This window comes from Chelonia mydas, chromosome 1 (assembly GCF_015237465.2).
Source record: "Chelonia mydas isolate rCheMyd1 chromosome 1, rCheMyd1.pri.v2, whole genome shotgun sequence".
In the NCBI taxonomy this organism is placed as follows: domain Eukaryota; kingdom Metazoa; phylum Chordata; order Testudines; family Cheloniidae; genus Chelonia; species Chelonia mydas.
In genome coordinates this window covers 146,174,573-146,196,706 of record NC_057849.1, presented here as the reverse complement: position 1 = coordinate 146,196,706, position 22,134 = coordinate 146,174,573, and the positions used below count along the sequence as shown (strand labels likewise).

The 22,134-nt window shown below is 39.3% G+C and overlaps 1 protein-coding gene across 7 annotated transcripts in view; it reads left to right on the top strand.

Annotated features, from left to right (window-relative positions):
- The window catches only part of DMD (dystrophin), a 1,912,888-nt gene that overhangs the window by 602,355 nt on the left and 1,288,399 nt on the right, over positions 1–22,134 (top strand). For all 7 annotated transcript variants that reach the window (XM_043538015.1, XM_043538014.1, XM_043538013.1 and 4 more), the window contains 2 exons: positions 251–439; positions 801–982. In XM_043538015.1, the coding sequence (XP_043393950.1) occupies positions 251–439; positions 801–982 (371 nt within the window). The remainder of the gene's footprint in view (positions 1–250; positions 440–800; positions 983–22,134) is intronic.

Here is a 22,134-nt window from a genome sequence, read left to right as displayed (position 1 = left end):
AGCTCTAGGACAAAACATTCATTTTCTTTGTTTCTGAATTTAGCCTATTTTTTTCATAGTCATTACTTTACTGAATTCAAATAGTTGCCTTTACATTGGACCAGATCCTCCATTTATCAAAATTCTTCTGTAAAATAGAGGATTGCTCTATGAAATTAAGAGGTTGGCATTCTATTATTCATTTAATGTAGCTGTTTGTGCAATTAGCATCTGCTCAATGCCAAAATTCTTATTGTTTATTTTTGATCAGTATTTGGACACTCCTGAAGACAGATCATTTGGCAGCTCACTGATGGAGGTAGAAGTGGACCTGGACAGCTACCAAACTGCTTTAGAAGAAGTACTCACATGGCTTCTCTCTACTGAAGATGCATTACAAGCACAAGGAGATATATCCAGTGATGTAGAAGAAGTCAAAGAGCAGTTTCACACCCACGAGGTATATGTGAACCACAGAGACTGAGAAACCAGTGCAAACACTTCATCTATTAATTATTGTTCATCTAATAATGTTCATCTTAATGGTACATTAAGAGTCATAAGAATCATAAAATTTTCACTGGTGTTATTGCCAGTCCGTGTTCTTTCCTTTTCCATTTGGTTTTAGAGGCTTTAAATTTAGCGCTGGAGACTTTGCTTCAATGTATTTATTTTTACATTGGGTCCCAAAGTTAAAATAAATGTTTAAACCAACTTAATACTTTTTAAAAAAAAAAAATATGTGGAATTGAAGATATTTCTACAAAGTATCGCTCCTCCTTGTAATCTTAGTTAAGATTTACTTTTCTTTTCTTTTTCAGGGCTTTATGATGGAATTAACAGCTCACCAGGGACGTGTTGGTAATGTTTTGCAAGTGGGGAGTCAACTTATAACAGTTGGTAAGCTTTCAGATGATGAAGAAAATGAAATCCAAGAACAAATGAATCTGCTTAATTCTCGTTGGGAAAGTCTCAGGGTAGCCAGCATGGAAAAACAAAGCAAGTAAGTAATATGTGTGTTCCCCTCCCCTCCCTGCCCACACACACAATGTTTAAATTTTTAGGTTGCAATAATACGGGGGTGGGAGGGTGATACTTCATTGCAAATGTATGCTTGATCCTAGATTTTCGTTTATCTGCAATTTCGAGTGCATCAGACTCTAAACTTCCACGTTGATTTGAAAATGGAAGTTGCACAGATGGGGGTTAAGTTAAAATGAGAGGTGAAGTGCCCAATAATAAAATAATAGAATAACTATTATTTGTTCACATGTAATACTTAACATACGAATGGATATGTTATTTAAAAATGGGATACTTTATTCTTCTATCTATTAACACACATACGGGCAAAGTAAACAGCGAATGTTCTGATATGATATTGGTAACTTAATTCATATTCATATTAAAGAAAAGATAACATACACGATGCTTTTACACTGCAGTTAAATTAACTACCAGACTTGCTAGCTTGGCAGAAATGTACACCTTTGCACAATATGCAGCCAGGATGTAAACCTCAAAATCAAAAAGATGAAGATGATGATAATTTTCTTAAGAGTAGAAAAGCTACGGACCATTTCATTCACAGGGAAATTGAAAGCTTGGAGAAGTAAGGTGATCAGTAGATATTAAGTGGGAGGAGAAGGAAGAAGATGAAAGGTTTGAGGTTAAAAGTAAGCTGGTCCGGTCTGGTCCGGTGTACCGTCAAGAGCCGGTGCGGCATGCCGGACCGGACCAGTTTCCCAGACTGGCGATTTAAAGGGTCTGGGGCTCCCTGCAGTGGCCGGAGCCCTGGGCCCTTTAAATTGCCTCCCGAGCCCAGCTGCCGGAGCCCCGGGGTCACAGCGGCACAGCTTCAGGGGTGATTTAAAGGATCAGGGGCTCCCAGCCGCTGCTAGTGCAGCGGAGCCCCAGGCCTTTTAAATCTCCGCCCGAGCCCTGGGGTAGCGGCGGCAGCCGGGAGCCCCTGGGACTCAGTCAGCGATGTATAGGGCCCAAGGGTGATTTAAAGAACCCGGGGCTCTCAGCCTGGGTATTAAAGGCCCCGCCTCTTCCGGTTGAGGTCACGCCCCCTTCTCAGGACTCCAGCGTACCGGTATTTCCTTTAAGTTACTTTCACCCCTGGAGTGAGAGGACAGGGAATTGAAGCCTTTAGAAAGGAAGAATGGATTAAGAGCAGAAAAATGAGTTACAGGTTAGCTGCAGGACTCTGACTTTCTGTATTTCGATTTCCATACACAATCCAGTAGAAGAAAATTTTCTATAGGCCAGGCATGGTATAGTGGAGAAGGCTGATGCTGTGGATGTAGAGGGGATTGGAGCAGAAATATGATTGCAAAAATGGGAGCAGGAAATATCCCTTCAAGTTTCCTTCCCTCAACCTTTACAAAGGAATCTAGTTGCCTTTCAGATTGTTCAGCAGGATTGGGTATTGTCCAGGTTTTCAACATTTTTTTTCCTATCTTTTGATTTCCTGAGACTCTCTTAAAGCTCTTCTCCATAAAATAACTCAACTTCAGAACAGTTTACTTTTGTCATATTGTGTCTTATGGAGCTCTGTTTACTAAACTTATCCGTTTTCATATTGATTCTATACAAAATTAAAGGAACTGAAGTGTAAGATATTTTACTGTTTTAATTTATTTATTATTCTACCAAAATGAATCAAGGGGAGAATTTTAAAAAAAATCAACTAACCATTACCAGTGTGTTTATAGAAATACAACATTAATTACTGTAGAATATAGCTGCTCTCATCAGTAAAATCAACTGGATGTAAGTACATAAGACCTGGGATTGGAGGTCTGTTTTTGCTTATTGATTGCTCCAAGGTGTTAGTGATTAGATATGAAGTAGAAGGACCCTACGTTGGTATCCAGATGTCTCTGAGACAGTCACAGCAGTTGTGCTTTAAGTGGCAAGCTGCTTCTGTCTATACTAAGAGTAGAGCTAGCTGGAAAATGTTGGTCCAAGTGAAATTTTGACAAAAAACTGAAACCAGCTTCTATCCAAAAGTTAAACTCCAGTTATGGGGACACAGTGTTATTGGCTCATGGTCCTGTTCTCCTTGACTCACCGCAATCTGCCAAAGCCTGGCTTTTGTGACATTTGAAATGCAGTTCAAAATATATCAATTTACTCAGGTCTTTTACTGTAGCAGGGATTTAATGCTAAAATGAAGAACTTTTGTTTTCTGCTACTAGTACTGCAGCTGGAAGTCACAGATTTCAGTGAAATACTTTTATTTAACTGTTGCAACAACATAACTGATGGGACCCCATTCTGTATCTTACTCAGAGAATCTGTAAACTTTGTATGGTCTTCATGTTTCTCTAGTCCATGTCCTTATGCCACTGCACTTCTTCATAGAGAGATACAAGATGAGGCCACTATGTGCCATTGCAATGATTTACAGGCAAGCTGCAAAAAATAAAAATAAATTAAAATAAAATCCCACAGCAATACATACAATTACTAGGCAACAAAAATGTTATTAATCAAATCAAATTTCCAAAAGCTATCCAGCTCACAGCCATATCTGTAGTTGCCTGATCAAAAGGTTGGATGTAGCTGCATGTCCTGAAGGGACGATACATTTGGTTTATTTCAGCACAGTGGGATGGTGTGACTTGCAAAGTCAAGGGGCCTTTGGAGAGAATGCTCTGCCACCAGCTCCTTCACCAAAGAGTCCCGCTGTAGCTCACGAAAGCTTATGCTCAAATAAATTTGTTAGTCTCTAAGGTGCCACAAGTCCTCCTTTTCTTTTTGCGGATACAGACTAACATGGCTGCTGCTCTGAAACCCAACTTTAGTGTTTCTGCTAATACTAACTCAGAGAGGGGAGGCAAGCCCTCAGTATAGATGGGCACTAAGGACATTCAAGACGTTATAAGTCAAAACCGATAGTTTAAGCTCCATCTGGAAGGCTGTTTGCAGCCAGTGTGCACTGGTGCTATGTGTTTATGCTACGATACTGCACTTAAAAAATCTTCGTAGTTGTATTCGGCACCACCTCTATTTTCAAGTATAGGCCTCTGCAGAGCACGTTGCTGTAATCCAATTTGGAGGTAACAAAGAGACATTCAAATTCCAGGACCAGGTTCAGATGAATATCTATCTTGGTAGTTGTTTCTATTTGATCAGCGTATCTAACTGACATACCCAGGGTACAATCCAGACTCATGAGTAGCTGTGTCGTCCCAGCTGTCTAACATGGGGTTCGAGTTACAATGCTTTGCTTCTGTAGCCTCCAGTCTAGACTGCTCACAAACAGCCTCAAGTTGCTGTGCAAGTCACTCCCAGCTGTGTTTGTGTGTGTGTGTGTGCTGCAGCCAACCAGCCATACCTTGGCTCTTAAGCCAAGTTTATACTTCAGGGTGACCCCAACATACTGCTAGTCCCCCCAGAAAAGTATGTCTTGTGTTGCCCAGCCCTCTCCTGGACAATACAAATTCATATTAAGTCCATATTTCTTTCACGGAAATAATATGCACACACCTTGTTACTCCAAATGGAGTTTCACAGACACTTCAGTTTAAACGCTGGATTAGATAAAAAATTAATCTTTTTTTAATAAAAGAAGTTTATTAACCACAAAGAGCAAGATTTTAAGTGAGTACTTTTAAGTCAGAAATGATTATAAGAAAAATAATGATAAAACCGATCTGGTGCCTAATTTAACAATCTATGTTAAATTCAAAGCAAAGTTTTTCTCACCACATGCTCTCAGCAATCTGTTACTGATCAAACTTGTTAGGTCAGAATCCCTTCTCCAGTTCAGTGGCTGCTTCATTTGTCCCTTCTGGTGCATGAATTGAAGGACAGCAATAGAAAGAGGGAGGGGTGCATTGGGGTTTTTATCCCTCCTTTTGATACTGTCAGTCGGCCACTTGGGAAACATTCCCAGCTGAGATTCAGGAGTCAGAATGTCTATAGGAAAGGATGTTCCCTGCTGCTTTTTCCTCACCAATTGGAGCTTCTTTTGTTTCCCTTCCTGCTTGATGATTCTGTTTAGTGCTTAAATGCAAATTAAGCAGAACACACATTCCTGTGTTTGAGACAGACCTATTCGCCAACCTGAGTTTAGAACATGTGTTAAGAAGACCATGCAGTGGTATCTTATAACTTCAAATGCAATGTTGCCACGTACGTTTTATCAGGACAATATTGACCAACGAATTATGAGGTTTTCAAATGATACTTCAAAAGCCATACTTTGTACAAAGATTATTGCAATAGTGTGCAGGGTGTGGACACAGGTACGTTCTTACTCAGAGACTAACAAAACCCTCAAGCTGCAAACATTACAAAGATGGACAAATCGCAGATGAATGATCTGGTTGCTTCCCACAATCATCACCCCCTCTGTCTTGTCCAGATTGTCATGTTTATTTTCAGATATTGTGTTTATGTACAAATTATTGTTTAAAATGTATATGTTATACTGCAGCATACAGAGTTTCCCAGAATTTAGTCACTCAGCACTTTGAACAAGTGGAGCAGTGGCTACACATCTTCAGATTTCTTTTTTGTCTAGGACTCGCTTAGGCCCAATTCTGCTAATTGCAGAAGCAGCAAACGGCAGAATGTTATGGTGAAGACAAGAGTGAGTAGGTTAATGTTTAGGGTAGATATTCCTGCATATATAATTTGACTGTTACACTTTTCTTTACTAAATAACAAGAAGAAAATACCCTAAAGTTAACATCTTATACTAAAACACCTGACAAATGTTCTTGATTTTACTAAAGATGTATTAGGAAACCCTAAGTGTTTGAATTAAATGTGGCTTTTAATCCACGTTCTCTGTATGAGCATGGATCAAAATAAAGCCCCTTCCTGGAGCTTGCCTTTCTTTAAAAAGGAACAAGAAGATAACAAAAAGTTTGGTCCAAGCCATCTACCAAAGTTTGGATGCTCAGCTGAGCCCTCAGATTTGCTTTGCTTCAGGCCAAAAAGCCTCACTTTAGCCCATCTTAGAAGCACTATCCTTCATTTCCGCCCCCTCCAGCCAGAAGGCACTTCCTCCCGTTTTGATACCGTTAGCTAGGCAGTAAAGAGGGCTGGCTTCAGCCCCTGTCTCCAGGGAAAATTGTTTTTGCTTTCCTCCCCTGGTCTTGTGTGAGGTTTGTCTACCTCATCACAATATGTTGTAAGCAAATCAGACTGCAACTGATCTAGAGTGAACAACTGTCACACTACTTTACAGGCCCTGAACACATGTATGACAAAATTATCCTCGCAGACCTACACTATTGGACAAGTCTCTGCTGTTGTGAATGCAGCTCCCATGATGACACTGAGAAGTTGTCACATGTAAACAAAGCATTATTTCAGACCTAATAAAAGTGTGGTTTTCAGGGAATTTGCCAATAGTTAAGAAATGTTTAACAATTTAAAAAAAAATTTGTAATTGTAATAGAAAATTGCCACATGATTTTGACTTGCTATTGACAAGAAGTATTTAAACTTTTCCTTGGCATCCATTTTCCATAAATGGAAATTAAGTCTGATAAGATTACTATATTACTGAGATAGAATTGTAAACACACTTCCATTAAAAGCCCTTTTTTGATGCTGTTCTATAAGCTGAAGTTCATATAGAGCTTTTCATCCGTGTTGTGGTGGGATTTTAGTTTTTTTGGTTTTTGTTTGTGTAATTACTGTTAGAATGGAATTGAATTTTTCCTCAAGTTGAGGTCATTTCATCATATTTATTTTAAGTTACAAGGTAAAAACTAGCCACTTTGCCCATTTGACAAATTATTTCATGTTTTTCATTTCTCTTGTAACTTCAAAATGGAAAGGCTTTTACACCCTTAAAATAGGGTACAAATATAGAGTACTATTACTGTACTTTGTATTTCTTTAGCAACAGCCAAAGAAAGACATCCCACACGAAGAAGTACTGTACTAAGTGACCCAAGAGGTCCTTTCTGAATTCGATGTCCTACACTTGTCTTGCCCAAAATGCCATGGTAATGTGAAGCACTGGGGGGAGGGTGGGGTGGAAATTATCTTTCATTTAAAATACCCACTCACTGAAACAAATATGTGTAAATAATATACTTACTGTCAACATAACTTACACAAATATACTAAAATTAAATATTGCATTATAATGTTCTCTCTCTTTTGACCTAAATGGCTAGGTAAAAATCTGGGATCTAGTAGGCTGTTCCAGTTAGAAAGAGAAATTGGTGGTGGTCAGATATTTATTTGATGTAGTTGTTTGTTTATGAAGAATGTACAAACATCCTCTGCCTCTGAACACAGAAGGTCTCAAATACTAGGAAACAGATTATTCAACCTGCATCCCTGATCCCAAAAAACCTCTCCCTAGACTTCTTCCAGGGTCATACGCTGTGCTTTCAGCTGCTCTGTATTACTTTCTGATTCTGTGTGTTTTTCTTGTCCGCACACGCATGCATGCACATGCACACACCCACCCTTACCCAAACAATACACAACGCCCCTTAAGTCCAAAACTCCTGGGTAGGGTCACATACCACTTTTGTCTTAGGTGTGGGCTTGTGGTTAATTTATCCTTACTGTTCTGTTAATTTAAGGATATATTCATACCCACCAATGTCAATGAGGTTTGTGATCCATCCAGTGACCAGTACCTCTCAACACAGTGCTAACTTAAAAAATAAAATGTATATCTCCATTCCAGCCATCCAAGTGTGGTGTTTTTATATGAACTATAATTTCAGAAATTTTGAAATCAGCAAATTGACAACAAATTAATACTCTATATTCTATATATATAATGTATCGGGATTAATTTGTCAATGATTTCAAAATTTCTGAAATTGTAGTTGAAATAAAAAACACCATGGATGAAATGGAGATATACACTTTATTTTTTTTTAAGTGTGTGTGTGTGTGTGCGCGCGCGGTCTTAATTTCCTCATGTTGTTCGTGCTTAATAAGTGATAATCCTAGACTGTTTTGAGGAGTGGATTAATCTGAGGTATGTGACATACATGCGTAAAGCAGTTTCATTAAAGGGTGAATATGCTGTCTGTATCTTTGATTTACACTGGGGAGGTGAACATAGCAATGTATTGGATATTCCTGTCCATATCAGAAGGGATGATTGTTTCTGGATTTAAATATGAACAGTAAGAGGCAATGTTCTGTAATGTTATGGACTTGTGATAAGAGAGTCTCTATTCTGGAGGGTGAGAGATGACGGTTGATCTTTGATCTATGACAGGCTGCTGCACTGCATTCATGTTAACTGTAGAAATTGTTAGGGATGATGTTTCTTTCATTACAGTACACTAATGCCAATATTGTCATTCACTGTATCTTCCAGAATTAACTAGAATGCAGATTTTGCTATTTATTAAATTAATAAAGCCATGTTTAAATGAATAAAGCTATGTTTTAGGAAAAATAAACATTGCAAATCCGAATACACTGGGGGACAACATTGCTTAAGGAACCTTCAGGTACTGAGGTTTTCTCTTCCTTTTGCACGCTAAGAAGGCTATTTCCTGTCATTTTTTTCGTGAAATAGGTTTTTAAAGAGATGAGTTTCTTCAGTGGTGGAGCAGCATTTTGTCATGCTGCTATAAGCAACTTCTTATTTGGGGAATAAATCCAGCTAACCTGCCTTAGGGGAGCTAGTGAAAAATGGTATGATTTCCACCGTGACCCGGAATACCATCCATTTTATACAATAAAATATGTGATAACACCAAATCAAACAGAACCAAATTTTACAATTGCATTGTGTCCTAAAATGATTATATTTTCCAACTAGAGACAGGCACAGACTATTCAGCTGTGTTTTATTTAGGTTTTTATGCAATGCCCATCACTGTCACATCTGAGCTACCAAGTTTGGATTTAGATACGAGTTTCCTCCACGGTGGGCCAGAATTTGGAACCCAGGAATGTAGGAATTGCCATAATGGATCAGACCCATGGTTCATCTAATTCAGTACATCATGTCTCTGAGTGTGGCCATCCACAAGAAGATGTCAGAGGGAAGAGATGAGATTTTAGTTTGAACAGGAGAAGACAGATCTGGAGTAGAGTACCTCTGGTAGTACCTTTCTACTCCAGCATGGAGATGGTAGTTGAATTTTTGTGTTTGAGGGTGAGATTACTCTTACATGGGGAGGAGAGGGAGTGGAGAGGAGCACCCACTGGCAAAAACAAAAGTCAGTGCCTGTGGATAAGGTGTAGAAGGAGAAGAGAAGGGGACCTAGGACAGAGCCCAGTGCACACCCCCCATAGAAAGTTGGAGGAGGTTGATTCTCCAAAGAACATGCTCGAAGGAGAAATTATAGAGGTAGGAGGACTAGGAAAGGACAGAGTAACAGAAGCCAAGGGGAAGGATAAGATTTCAAGACCATCCTGCCTGTCACTCGTAAACTGACTCAGACCTCTCTAGGTCCTCACATCTAGACTTACATCTACTTCTGGAAGATTCTGTATAACATCTCTGATATAGTCTTTCCTATCCATCCACACAGTTCAAGCTCTGGTCTAGTCCTCTTCATATCCTATCTCGATTACTTCAATATCCTTTTCTTTCACCTAAACAAATGTAATCTTGTCCTGCTCTTATCCATTCAGAATGCTACTGCAAAAAACATCATTATAGCTCTTTGCTTTGGCCATACATGGATAATTTTGATATTATCCAACCTGACAGCAAGGAGTTAAATCAGAAGAGGCTCTTGGAGGCAGGCAATTGGTGGAGGGAGGGTGGGAGGGATGGGACAGACAAACAGGAAATGAAACAATAACAAAAATAAGGTAAAATTCAGAGAATACCCCAAGGGTCCTTTAGGGAACAGTGCGGTGACGGGGGGAGCTATTAAGAAATGCCCCCGTCTGGCTCCAACCAGGCCGACAAGGTTTATTCTTCCCATGTCTGAATCTAGGTTCTGTGGGGAAACTAAAAGGGGGGAGAAGGGGGGCATTGACTCCCAACTCTGATCAGCCCATGTTGCCAGCCTCCACTGCTCACTTGTTAAATTTTTGAACAAGCACATTCATGCTTTCTCCCATGCTGCACTCATGCTTGGGAGAAGCTCCCTATAAACATCTACAAAACTGCTTCATTATCTAATTAAAATCTCTCTATACGACACACTTTTGCTATGGTGCCTACATGCAGCCCAGCCGTGAGTATGCTGCTCTTGTGCCGAGACCCACTGCCTATCCTGCCAACCAGTTTTCTCATTGTTTTCTGGTTCTCCTCTCTCTGTTATCTCGTTTTATACTTGGATTGTAAGCTTTTGAGGGCAGGGACCATCTCACTTTCAGTACAGACCACAGTGCAATGGGTTCCTGATCCAAGAGCAGAACTGTTATTTGTATTACCATAGCACATAGGAAACAATAATCCCTCATAGCTGAAGATTGGCTTGCGCACGAAATTTAATATCTCTTCCAAAATTTGTTAGCAGTGTCTATTACAACTTTAGATATTATTGTCCTCCATATAGATGCCCAATCACTTTTTGAACATTGCTAAGTTTTTGGTGTTGGTGACATTATGTTGCAATGAGCAATTTATTTTCATTTTGCGGGGTGGGGAGGTGGAAAAAGAATTTTCCTTACATTGGTTTGGAATGTACCAGTGCCAGACTGACTGATTTTATCCTGCCACTTATTCCATGGATCCATGGACAATTATGAGAGCCACACTTAGATTTCCATCCATAAAATTAGGAGATGGGAGCCGCTGCTGGAAAAGAGAGATTTCTGAAAAATAGGTCTAAATATGTCATTTTTATATGTGCATATGTTATAACTTAAAAGATAAATCATCAAAATATGACTTCTTCATTATTAGGGTTGTCCTTGAAAGAATTAAAAGCAATGGAAGAATGAGAGATGACAACCTGGCGCTGTAGCAACATATGATTTTATTCTCCCTGAATAAATTATAATTAATTTGGTTGACAAATACATCCTCCAGGGAAGAAAAATATTACTTAAAGATGAGCTCAATGAGGCTGCCCATGTTCTAGGAAAGCAGCCATAGAAAACGTAAGGAAAAACTGCACATTCTTCAATATGGAGGAAACAAAAGCAAGCAATCAGTGAAGAGGAGAGATTTTCTGATGCGATATAACAGTAGAAGTGACCCAGTAGTTCAAAAAGAGGGTTAGGAGGTCAGAGCATCAGAGTTTTCTGGAGCAGTGCAATGCTGTTATTGCTATCCTACGGTAAAAGGAGGCCAAAGGAAATCTGGTATATGTTCACCATATGTATTGAAAATGTTTGGCTCTTGTAGAACTGCATTAATGACCCGAAGTAAAACAGCAGGCTTTTTAAAATAGGATTCTCTACAGTGAAGCATCTCAGTGTGATAAATGTACTACTGGAGAGGAAAACCTAATGTAATCAGGTTTACTTTATGGAGGATTTCACAACTATTAAAAAGCATTCAGTCAATGGAAAAGTATTTTGTAGTGGAAACTCACGAGAGCCAAACCATAAACAAAGGTTACAGTCATCTCTCTGAAGAGAGATACATGAGTATTAAAACCACTACGTATGCTTAGAGCAAGTAAGGTGATGTTTGGAAAAAACAAGGGGAAGGAGGAAAAACGCTACGAAAAAGAAATGATAAAATTATTTTCAGGGATGATTTCATTCTCAGACTTAATGTTCCTTGTCATAGAATGATATTGATATTCTGTATAATAATTATCAATGTTCTTAATTTTTATCATGTGCGAGTGTTCTGTATAATATGTGGCAATTACTTCACCTCTAGGATGAAACGTCACAACTAACTAACAGTGCATAGCAACGCTGCACAAAAGAGTATAAAACAAAGTGAAAGAGAATATAATGCACACCTGACACTGCAGGGGAGTTTAGTTAGACTGAAGGTAATTACTCCCCTGCACATCGTACAGTAGAATTTTCAAGGGGCTCCCTGTACTCCGGTCGTCTTAGCATATGCGCAATGTGCCTCAGATGACACATGACCAGGATTCATCACTGAATTTGGTCTGCTGGTTGGATCATTAGCATTCCTGGGCTGGACCGGGTACTGATGGGGGTTTTGACAAGAAATCCATGCCCCCCAGTGCACTGGGTGCTCTGGCAGGGGGAACAGTCTCAAGGTGTGGAGGGGTTTATGGATCTGTCACTTTATGCTTCTTCTGGTCATTCCACATTATAAAGAGACACGGTTGTGATTCAGTAATGCTGGCTGACAATTTTTGGCCAAAACTCTGGGGGCAGGAGTGGAGGGGTTGGTTTGTTTTTTGTTTGTTTGGTGGATTGTTTGTGAAAAATGCAGATTTGGCAACAAAGACGTTTCACAAATCATGTTGGATTTGCCAAATTGCTTTGGACTTAAAGAAGAAAAACAAATGTTTTCAACATTTTTCAAAATGGAAAAAAAAGCAATTTTTTCCGTTCAAAACATTTGTTTAAAAAATTCTTGAATTTCTATTTAAAAAATCAACAATTTGAAAAATGGTAAATATCAAACTGAAACATTTAGATTGTATAAATGAAACAGTGTACAACCTGAAATTATTTTTATAACTATTTCATTTGCCAAAAAAAAATCAAAAAGCATATTCATTTTGATCTCAAATTACTTTTGTTTTTAAACATCCAGTGAACTGAAAAATTCATTATTTGCACAGCTCAAGTTTTGATCAAGACCATGAGAGGTATATAAAATGAACGTTTCGACTGAGTGTTGGAAAGTACAGTTTTACGTCAAATAGGTAAAACCAAGTTCATGGCCTCTTGTGTGGCTTAAAGCTCTTAAGGCTCGTTTAATAAAGAGAGATTATTGCTGGATACTTGGCCAAATTTGAACTGAATTTTTCCTCTGTAAAATTGCTTTGGTAGTTTCACAGATACTATTATGATGAATGTGGTGTCAATGCCTAACTAAATAATATAATTTTAGGACAGTATTCTCTATCTTCTGTTTTAGACAATTGTGTGGTATTGCTGTGTATTTTTTAACAGCTGCTGCATTTGAAGAGTTGCCGAAGTGATCCCTGTATCTCCTTCACCTACCTCAAAGAGGAGATGTGAGGATTGATTCATTAACCCTTTAGTGGGACATTGGGGCCACTCTTGAACAGAATTGCTGACTGGCACTTATTCTACTGCGTTGGGGACCCACACCAGTACTAGATGGGTAGACATGCTAGTGCTTCAAGTCACAGCCACTTCTTCTAGTGATGGCTTGATATTCCCTCGGCTTCACTTCCAGGTTTCTCCACAGGTCCTAAAAATGTTGCTTACCCCCAGCATTCTTAACTCATTGGTCCTGACCCTCTTTTTATTCAGTGGTCAAATTTTCGGGGGAGGGAAGATTGGTGGCATTTTTCCAAGTTCCATCCACAAGTGAGTTGCAAAAATGACACTGCTCACAATATTGTGCAAATATTCAAAATATAAGGCTCCACTGGGTTCCTTGATTTTGGCTTTCCCTTGGCAGGACTCTAATATGCCCCTGGGCTTCTCTAGGTGTGAGGAAGCAGTGCCTGCGGCAGAGATAGTCTTCAGGCAACCTAATGAGTGCAGCTAGTGTGCTGATGGGTCGGAAGAGTCAGCAGACTGACTCTTAATCCCAGAAGCAGTTCAGCAGCTGCTCAAAGCATTCATCCATAGCAGTGATAGTGTTTGTGCATGCTTATTCCCAGCCATGCACCTAGCCCTGCTCCTGCTTTGCCTCATTCCAGGTAACTCACTTGTGATCCTCTTTTTCCAATTTCTGTCTTTGGCTCTGACCCATGGTTCTGGCCTCTGACTCCTGCTTTAACCACTGTGCGTGACAGCCCATGTACCAGTCACTGACACTAGGTTCTTTGAGCTTGGCTTCTTGTTGCGTGGGGGGAGTAAGTGGTGGCACTAAAAGAGAAATCACTCTTAATACATTGTTTCGGAGTAGCAGCCGTGTCATAAATATAAAGGGAAGGCTAACCACTTTTAAATCCGTCCTGGCCAGAGGAAAAACCCTTTCACCTGTAAAGAGTTAAGAAGCTAAAGATAATCTCGCTGGCACCTGACCAAAATGACCAATGAGGAGACTAGATACTTTCAAAGCTGGGGGGGGGGGAAACAAAGGGTTCTCTCTCTCTGTGTGGCCTTTGCCGGAGCCAGAGCAGGAATGCACGTCAGAACTCCTGTAAAGAGTTAATAAGCAATCTAGTTAGATATGCGTTCTGTTTTGTTTAAATTGCTGATAAAATAAGCTGTGCTGAATGGAATGTATATTCCTATTTTTTGTCTTTTTGTAACTTAAGGTTTTGCCTAGAGGGATTTTCTATGTTTTGAATCGGATTACCCTGTAAGGTATTTACCATCCTGATTTTACAGAGGTGATTCTTTTACTTTTTCTTCAATTAAAATTCTTCTTTTAAGAATCTAATTGCTTTTTCATTGTTCTTAAGATCCAAGGGTTTGGGTCTGTGTTTACCTATGCAAATTGGTGAGGATTTTTTTCAAGCTTTCCCCAGGAAAGGGGGTGTAGAGTTTGGGAGGATTTTTGGGGGAAAGACATTTCCAAGCGGGCTCTTTCCCTGTTATATATTTGTTAGATGCTTGGTGGTGGCAGCAATAAAGTCCAGGGGCAAAAGGTAAAATAGTTTGTACCTTGGGGAAGTTTTAACCTAAGCTGGTAAAAATAAGCTTAGGGGTTTTTTCATGCAGGTCCCCACATCTGTACCCTAGAGTTCAGAGTGGGGAAGGAACCTTGACAGGCCATGTTAGTCTGTATCTGCAAAAAGAAAAGGAGGACTTGTGGCACCTTAGAGACTAAAAAATTTATTTGAGCATAAGCTTTTGTGAGCTACAGCTCATTTCATTGGATGCATTCATGAACCTGCTTAATATAGCCATGACTTTGGGGATCTGGAATGGTGCTTTTTGGTGCCTGTTTGAGAATCGGTGCCATTCTCTTTTGTTCAGTATTCTTTGTCAGGCACTTAGTGGCATTTATATTAAGAGCCAGATAAAATCTTAATTTATAATATAAAGAGCTATATGTACTATAGCTATTTACCTTTGAATGAAATTAGGAATAAATAATAATTTACCAGGTACCGCATGGTTTGGTATGCTTTGTGAAGAATTAAAATTGGAATATAGGGAGGGAAAATGAACAAATAGTTAAAAATGAAAAAGCTGAATATTTTTACCAGTATAATTTCAGTGCCTTAAATTAAGAGTACTTTAAGTAAGAATATTGGATTTGCTATGCTAAATCAGACTCTTTGTCAATTAAGTCCAGTATCTTGCAGTGACAGTGGCCAAATCCTGGGGCTCTGCAGGAAAATGTCTCAAAAAAGTACCTAATTCTGCAATGCGGTCCCAAGAGAGCATAATTCCTTTTTTACCCAGTAAATATTATAATTAACACAGCATTTCCATTACAGTTATCAAGGAAAAATGCATTTCAATTTAAATAGTTTATTCTATTAAAATAGTGTAGCTAGAGCAATATCAAATGTTTTGGAATCAAAATTAAACTGAAATACTGAATACAGTGTATCAAATATTGTACAACTTACATTTTAATATATACATTATTCACTTTGGTTAGTATTGTATTAAATCTCTCTCTTTTCTTCGTAATAGCATCTCTTAAGCTCGGGATAGTCAGATATCTCCCTTCTCCTCTCTGATAAGCGCGACTAAAGCTTTAATTACTCTTTTATTAACCATGGTTTTAGAATAGGCTCTTGCATTCAATTTTGAATCTCAATAAAAAAGATTAGAAATCTGATTTTGGTGTTTTAATAATGGGGTTAACATGGATAAATGGTAGGTAAAATGAGATTTTAATGCATGCAGACTCCACTGTCAGGTTTTTAAAATGGCTTCTTTCCTCTTATTCTAGATTAAGGGCCTTTAAAACTGGCATATACTTGATGAAAGGGAACATTAATACAAAAAGCAGCATGCTTCTTCGGTTATTTTCTCTCCTATTGTTTGATATTTGTGCTTCGATAAGAATTTGTAAGCCCAACATCTTTTCCTGTGTGATACAGTAATGAAATCATTATTGCATGTTTTTAACATCACAAGTTACTGCCATGGAAACAACTGTGATTTCATAAACTTGGCATTACCACCTCAGTGCGGTATCAAATAGGATGAGAAGATACATTGAGAAGGAATAGAATCTTTGTATGGGTATAGATTCTTCAATAACTATTAAATATGAGAAGAAAATATATGAAATACAAGTGGAATTTATAGTAAAAATGTGGATTAAAATGTCATACAAATGAGAGTTTCATCTACTATGAAAGTTTTACTTTAAGTTCTCGAAATTCCTAGTTGAGGGCTGAGTTCTAAAAGTAGAACATACGTACTTGATCAAAACTTGTCTTTGTACTAGGATCTCTATATCCAGCGTTAGTGTAAGTAACATACTATAGTGTAGTGTGGACATTTTTCAGCTAGGCTTGGTGTTCAACAGGATAATTTTAAAGATTATCTTTATAAATCATCTATATAAATGTCATGTTATCTGACAAATTTGCATTATTTCCTAAGTAGTTTATATCCACCATTTAACTCTGAATTTGATTTGAGTTTATTACATCATTTTTCATCAGCAGGACAATGTCAAAATGTACTTTTTTCCATCAGTGAAGTCAGTGGAGTTTTCCATTGACTTCAGTGGGTGCTAGACTGAGCCCTTAATGAAGAATTTAACTCCGTTGTGTGTCACCTTATAAAACGCATCTGATCGTCTTGTTTTGCAAGGAAAATATTATCATGGTTACATGTATTTTTACTTGCAAGATGAACTTTTTAAAAATTTTCTCTCTACTGCTAATCTTAATAACATATTTTTTCTTTTTGTAACACGTTTTATAAAACACGTGCCACTGTGGCTACACTCCTATTTTGTAGAGTACAACTTACATTTTAATATATACAGTATTCACTTTGTATAGCAATCGTAGAGCCTGGATGAGATGATTAGCTGTGTGGATGGGTAGGCTGAATCTTAGTGATGCTGTTCAGCGATAATCTGCAATACCTTGATGTAGCCTGGATGTGAAGACCTAGAGAAAGGTCTGAGTCAAAGATGATACCCACGTTATGGGCCTGAGCAATGGTGGTGGTGTCCACAGGGATCAATAAAAGAGGTAGCCGGGAGAGTTAGATTCAGAGCTCTCATTTAGCCATGCTGAACTTGAGCTGACAACAAACTATCCACAAGATGATGTCAGAGAGACAAGTCAGGATTTTAGTTTGACAGGAGGATACAAGTTTGGAGTAGAGAGGTAGAGATAATGCCCATTGAATTCAATGGGAGTTTTTTCCGTGGGCTTTTGTTCTGTCCCTTTCAGCTCTAGTGAAGTACTATCTGTTTAAAATTAAGCAATTACAGAAAAAGGTCTGTTTATTGTGCACTTACCTGCTTTAGTGGTTATCCTTTCAGAAAGGTTCTTTCATTTACAGCACCTAGAATCAATACACAAAGTATAGGATTAAGTGATGAGCTGAGAAACTTTTTAAAACAAAAATTGACTACTACAGAAGAACATATCTATCTATAACTTTGTTAAAAATAGCTGGTCAAAAATGATGAGATTTTTGCTGCTGACCCTCCTGTTTCTCCAAGGTGTGTGTGTAAAAGGATAATAAACCTGCAAAACATGGTGGTGGGGAGGGGGGGATCCCCATCCAAGTCAAATTGTTAAAAAGGGAATGACTACATGAAAAAATGAAGAAAAGAAAAATAAAGTAAAAACAAAAGAACTAGCTATCTAAAATCTAAAACATTCTAATACAATTTTGTGCATTGATTTACATTTATATTTATACATTTATGTACATATTTTAAATTTCCAAAAATACATTCACCTGAAATTTTGCCAGACATCAATTTAAGTGGGGTATTAACTCTGCATAAGAACCTGTTTCTCCTGTGCACAGAAAGCAATCTTTTAACATGGGCGATTTTGAATCTTCTACCTACACAGTAGTAACATTTTTACACACATTTTTGCAAATTCAATTAATTGCTTGAACTATGAAAGGTTCACTTCGATATCATGCACCACAGGGGTGGCCAACCTGAGCCTGAGAAGGAGCCAGAATTTATCAATGTACATTGCCAAAGAGCCACAGTAATATGTCAGCAGCCCCCCATCAGTTCCTCACCCCGCCCCCGCTCCCAGCACCTCCCACCCACCAGCAGCCCTGCCGATCAGCACCTCCCCCTCCCTCCCCGCACCTCCCGTTCCGCTGTTTTGTGGTGTGCAGGATGCTCTGTGGCTGTGGGGGAAAAGAAGCGAGGGCACTGCAGGCTCAGGGGAGGGTGAGGGAAGGGGTGGAGTGGGGGCAGGGCCTGTGGCAGAGCCAGGGGTTGAGCGTTGAGCAGTGAGCACCACCTGGCACATTGGAAAGTTGGCACCTGTAGCTCCAGCCCCGGAGTTGGTATATATATATATATATATATATACACACACACACATTCATTTTTCACCATATACAGTGGAATCTTTGATTATTCCTTACGTCTAAAATAGAATTTGTGCATAGTAATGTTTGGTGAATGTTAAGAAGCTTATAACTTCTTCTATAAATATTTCACAAAGACTATTTTTAAAAAGGTTCAAGCAATGAGAAAATTAAGCTTATTGTGAAATTCAGAAGCTATATCCAGTCTACCAAAATTAGATAAAATATGTGCTTGATTTTTTTGGAACAAATTATGATTATATTACCCAAACAAGTAACTAGAGCTGTGTGGAGGATGGACATTTTCATCATGAATTTCAAAATTTGTCTTCATTCTAAATCAGAACAAAATTTAAAAATTTGAAATTCTCTGCAAAGAAAAATTCAAATAAATGTCTGTGTGATGGGTTTCACCTGGGGTGACACCTGTAACTGGGGTATCACTTAGTCCCCCTGACCCACCAGCCTGGGCTCCCTTAACACTGTACTGCTTCAACAAGCCCCCTCCAGCACACATACAGGTAGGGACACACCCAGCTGCAGCTACACACAGATGCTGAGATCATCTCTGCATGGGAAGGCTTACCTAATGCACTGCCCAGTTCCTAAGACACCTCCCAGCTTTGGAGTGTAAACCCAAAATTATACCATCTTGTGCTCTTCAGGGAACTGTACAATGTGGGGGAAGATCTGTAACAGCTTTCTGCCTCCAGTTATAGTTTCCACACACTAGACCAAACAAAATCAAGCGTATTACCTATAAAATATAGATTTTAAGTTATGATAAGGGATAGCAAACGGATCAAAGCAGATTACCTAGCAAATAAATAAAACTGCAATCTAAGCTTAGTATACTCAAGAGATTGGATATGAGTAGCAAATTCTCACCCTAAATGTTGTTTTACATATTTTGCAGCTTCTCCTCAAGAATCTCTGCACTTGCTTGCAGCTTAATCATAGAATATTAGGGTTGGAAGAGACCTCAGGAGGTCATCTAGTCCAATCCCCTGCTCAAAGCAGGACCAACTCCAACTAAATCATCCCAGCCAGGGCTTTGTCAAGCCGGGCCCTAAAAACCTCTAAGGATGGAGATTTCTCCATCTCCCTTGGTAACCCATTCTAGTGCTTCACCACCCTCCCAGTGAAACAGTGTTTCCTAATATCTAACCTAGGGACCCGCCGCCCCCCCCCCCCCACTGCAACTTGAGACCATTGCTTCTTGTTCTAACATCAGCCACCACTGAGAACAGCCTAGATTTGGAACCCCCCTTCAGGTAGTTGAAGGCTGCTATTAAATCCCCCCTCACTCTTCTCTAGACTAAATAACCCTAGTTCCCTCAGCCTCTCCTCATAAGTCATGTGCCCCAGCCCCCTAATCATTTTCATGGCCCTCCTCTGGACTCTCTCCAATTTGTACATATCCCTTCTGTAGTGGGGGGACCAAAACTGGACACAGTACTCCAGGTGCGGCTTCACCAGTGCCAAATAGAGGGGAATAGTCACTTCCTACTAATACAGCTCAATGTGCTGTTGGCCTTCTTGTCAACAAGGGCACACTGCTGACTCATATCCAGCTTCTCGTTCCCTGTAATCCCCAGGTCCTTTTCTGCAGAACTGCTGCTTAGCCAGTCGGTCCCCAGCCTTTACCAGTGCATGGGATTCTTCCTTCCTGAGTGCAGGGCTCTGCCCTTGTCCTTGTTGAACCTCATCAGATTTCTTTTGGCCCAAACCCCCAATTGGTCTAGGTCACTCTGGACCCTATCTCTACCCTCCAGCTTAAAACCCCAGGTAGTCCTTTCACAGGCTAGAAATCCATCTAGCCTGGGTTCAACCCTCCTCCCCTAGTCCAGTTCCTCAGGTGTTTCCAGCGGGGAGTCAGTGAAAAAAACACAATGATCTCACTCCCCTGCCTCAAATAGCTTTTGCATATGGTGGGAACCCTTTGTCTCCCATACCCAGTCAGTGGAAAAACACTGGTATTCCAAGATGGAGTCCAGTGCCAGGTGACTTGGTCACATGTCTCTCTGTAGGGACAGAGCAGCAATGACTTGGAGGCTGTTTGTAGACCACTCAGGAAGGCCCCCCAGTGGAAGATTAGCATCTTCTAAGACCTATTGTTCTCCCTAATAGCCCTGCCCAGCCAGCCATCTAGACTGATTGCATTCTAACTAGTAGGTGTTCCCCAGGTGTAAACACATTTGAAATAGAAGCATAGAAAATTTTCCTAACTTCAAATACCAAAATGATACATGCATACAAATAGGATAATCATATTCTGTGAGTCATAAGCTTTTCAGTGATATCTTACAAAACCTATCTTTCATAAAATACATCATAGTTATGCCATAATCATCACCATAATATTACTATGAAGAATATGGGGCATTATACCACAGTCTGATTGCTTGAAACATTTTGTTTCGCTTTGAATTGATATTTTAAACTATATATTATACTGCATAATATAATACTACATTTTTAAAAAAATTGAAACGTTTAATTCCAAAAATGTTGAACAGGGTGTTGGAGGAACGTTTTTTCCTGGCTTTCCTCCCAAATTAAATTTCAGTAAAATACATGTGATTTTTCTGATTTGTTTTCAATTTAGACAGAACTATAGATAGAAAATGGTTCCATTTGGAACTTTTTTAACCATCTTAGCAATTAAAACGTACTTTTATATGATTTGAAATTCTGTAAATATAGCTTACATTATGAGCAACTGTCCCACCTGTGGAACATTCTCCAGTGAGTCAATCTAATCTTAATCATCTCCCCCATCGAATTTAACAGCTATTACATTGTGGGGGTTAGTAAGTAAAGCTTACAGGACTTTTCCATCAAAATGTTTTTGGAATGGAAAATGCAGTTTCAGTAAAATCAAAATTTTCCACATAAAAAGAAATGAAATATTTGGGGTCAGGTATACCTGAATTGAAACCTGCCAGGTTGTCTAAATGAAACATTGTTTCATTTAACCCTAAGCTACACCCACCTGGGCTGTCCCTGTTCATTATGGCCAATAGAGTAGAATAGGGGCATGAGGCAACCAAACTACAGCTCCCACAGGCACTGACTTTTATTTTTCCCTGTGGGTGTTCCAACCCTGTGCCTTCCCTGAGGCCCCCCCCTCGCTCCGCCTCTTCCCACCCCGTTCCCTGAGACCCCACTGCTACTGAACAGCTGTGGCTGGTGGGTGCTGAGCACCCCCAATTTTTTTTTCCGTGGGTGCTGAGCCCTGGAGTACCCATGGAGTCGGCAGTTTATGCAGACATAGCTGGATGTTAAACCAAGCTGAAACAAAATATTTCAACATTTTTTGCATAGAAATTTTCTATACATTTATGGTTTTAAAACAAAACAAAAGGGTGTGTGTGTGTGTGTTTTGAGTTTGTTCCAGATGAGGATTCCCCCCTTCCCCACCCCCAAATCAAAATATTAGCATTTCCCAAAGGGTGAAAATTTCCAGTTTTTGACCAACTCTTAATAGTAAGATGTACTGGGTTGAAGTGCCAGCAATAAATAGACAGTGCCCAGCTAGTAAAATGAGGTGTTTCACATTGACTGGTTCAAATCAGGCTGATCAGGATGGGCCAATTTCAGTACTACCGGATGTCTATTAGTACATTGCTACGGAAATGAGTTGTGGTCTCTGTTTCCATCCATTTGAAAACAGAAAATGGCACCTTTGTTGGCAGGCTCAGCAAATGG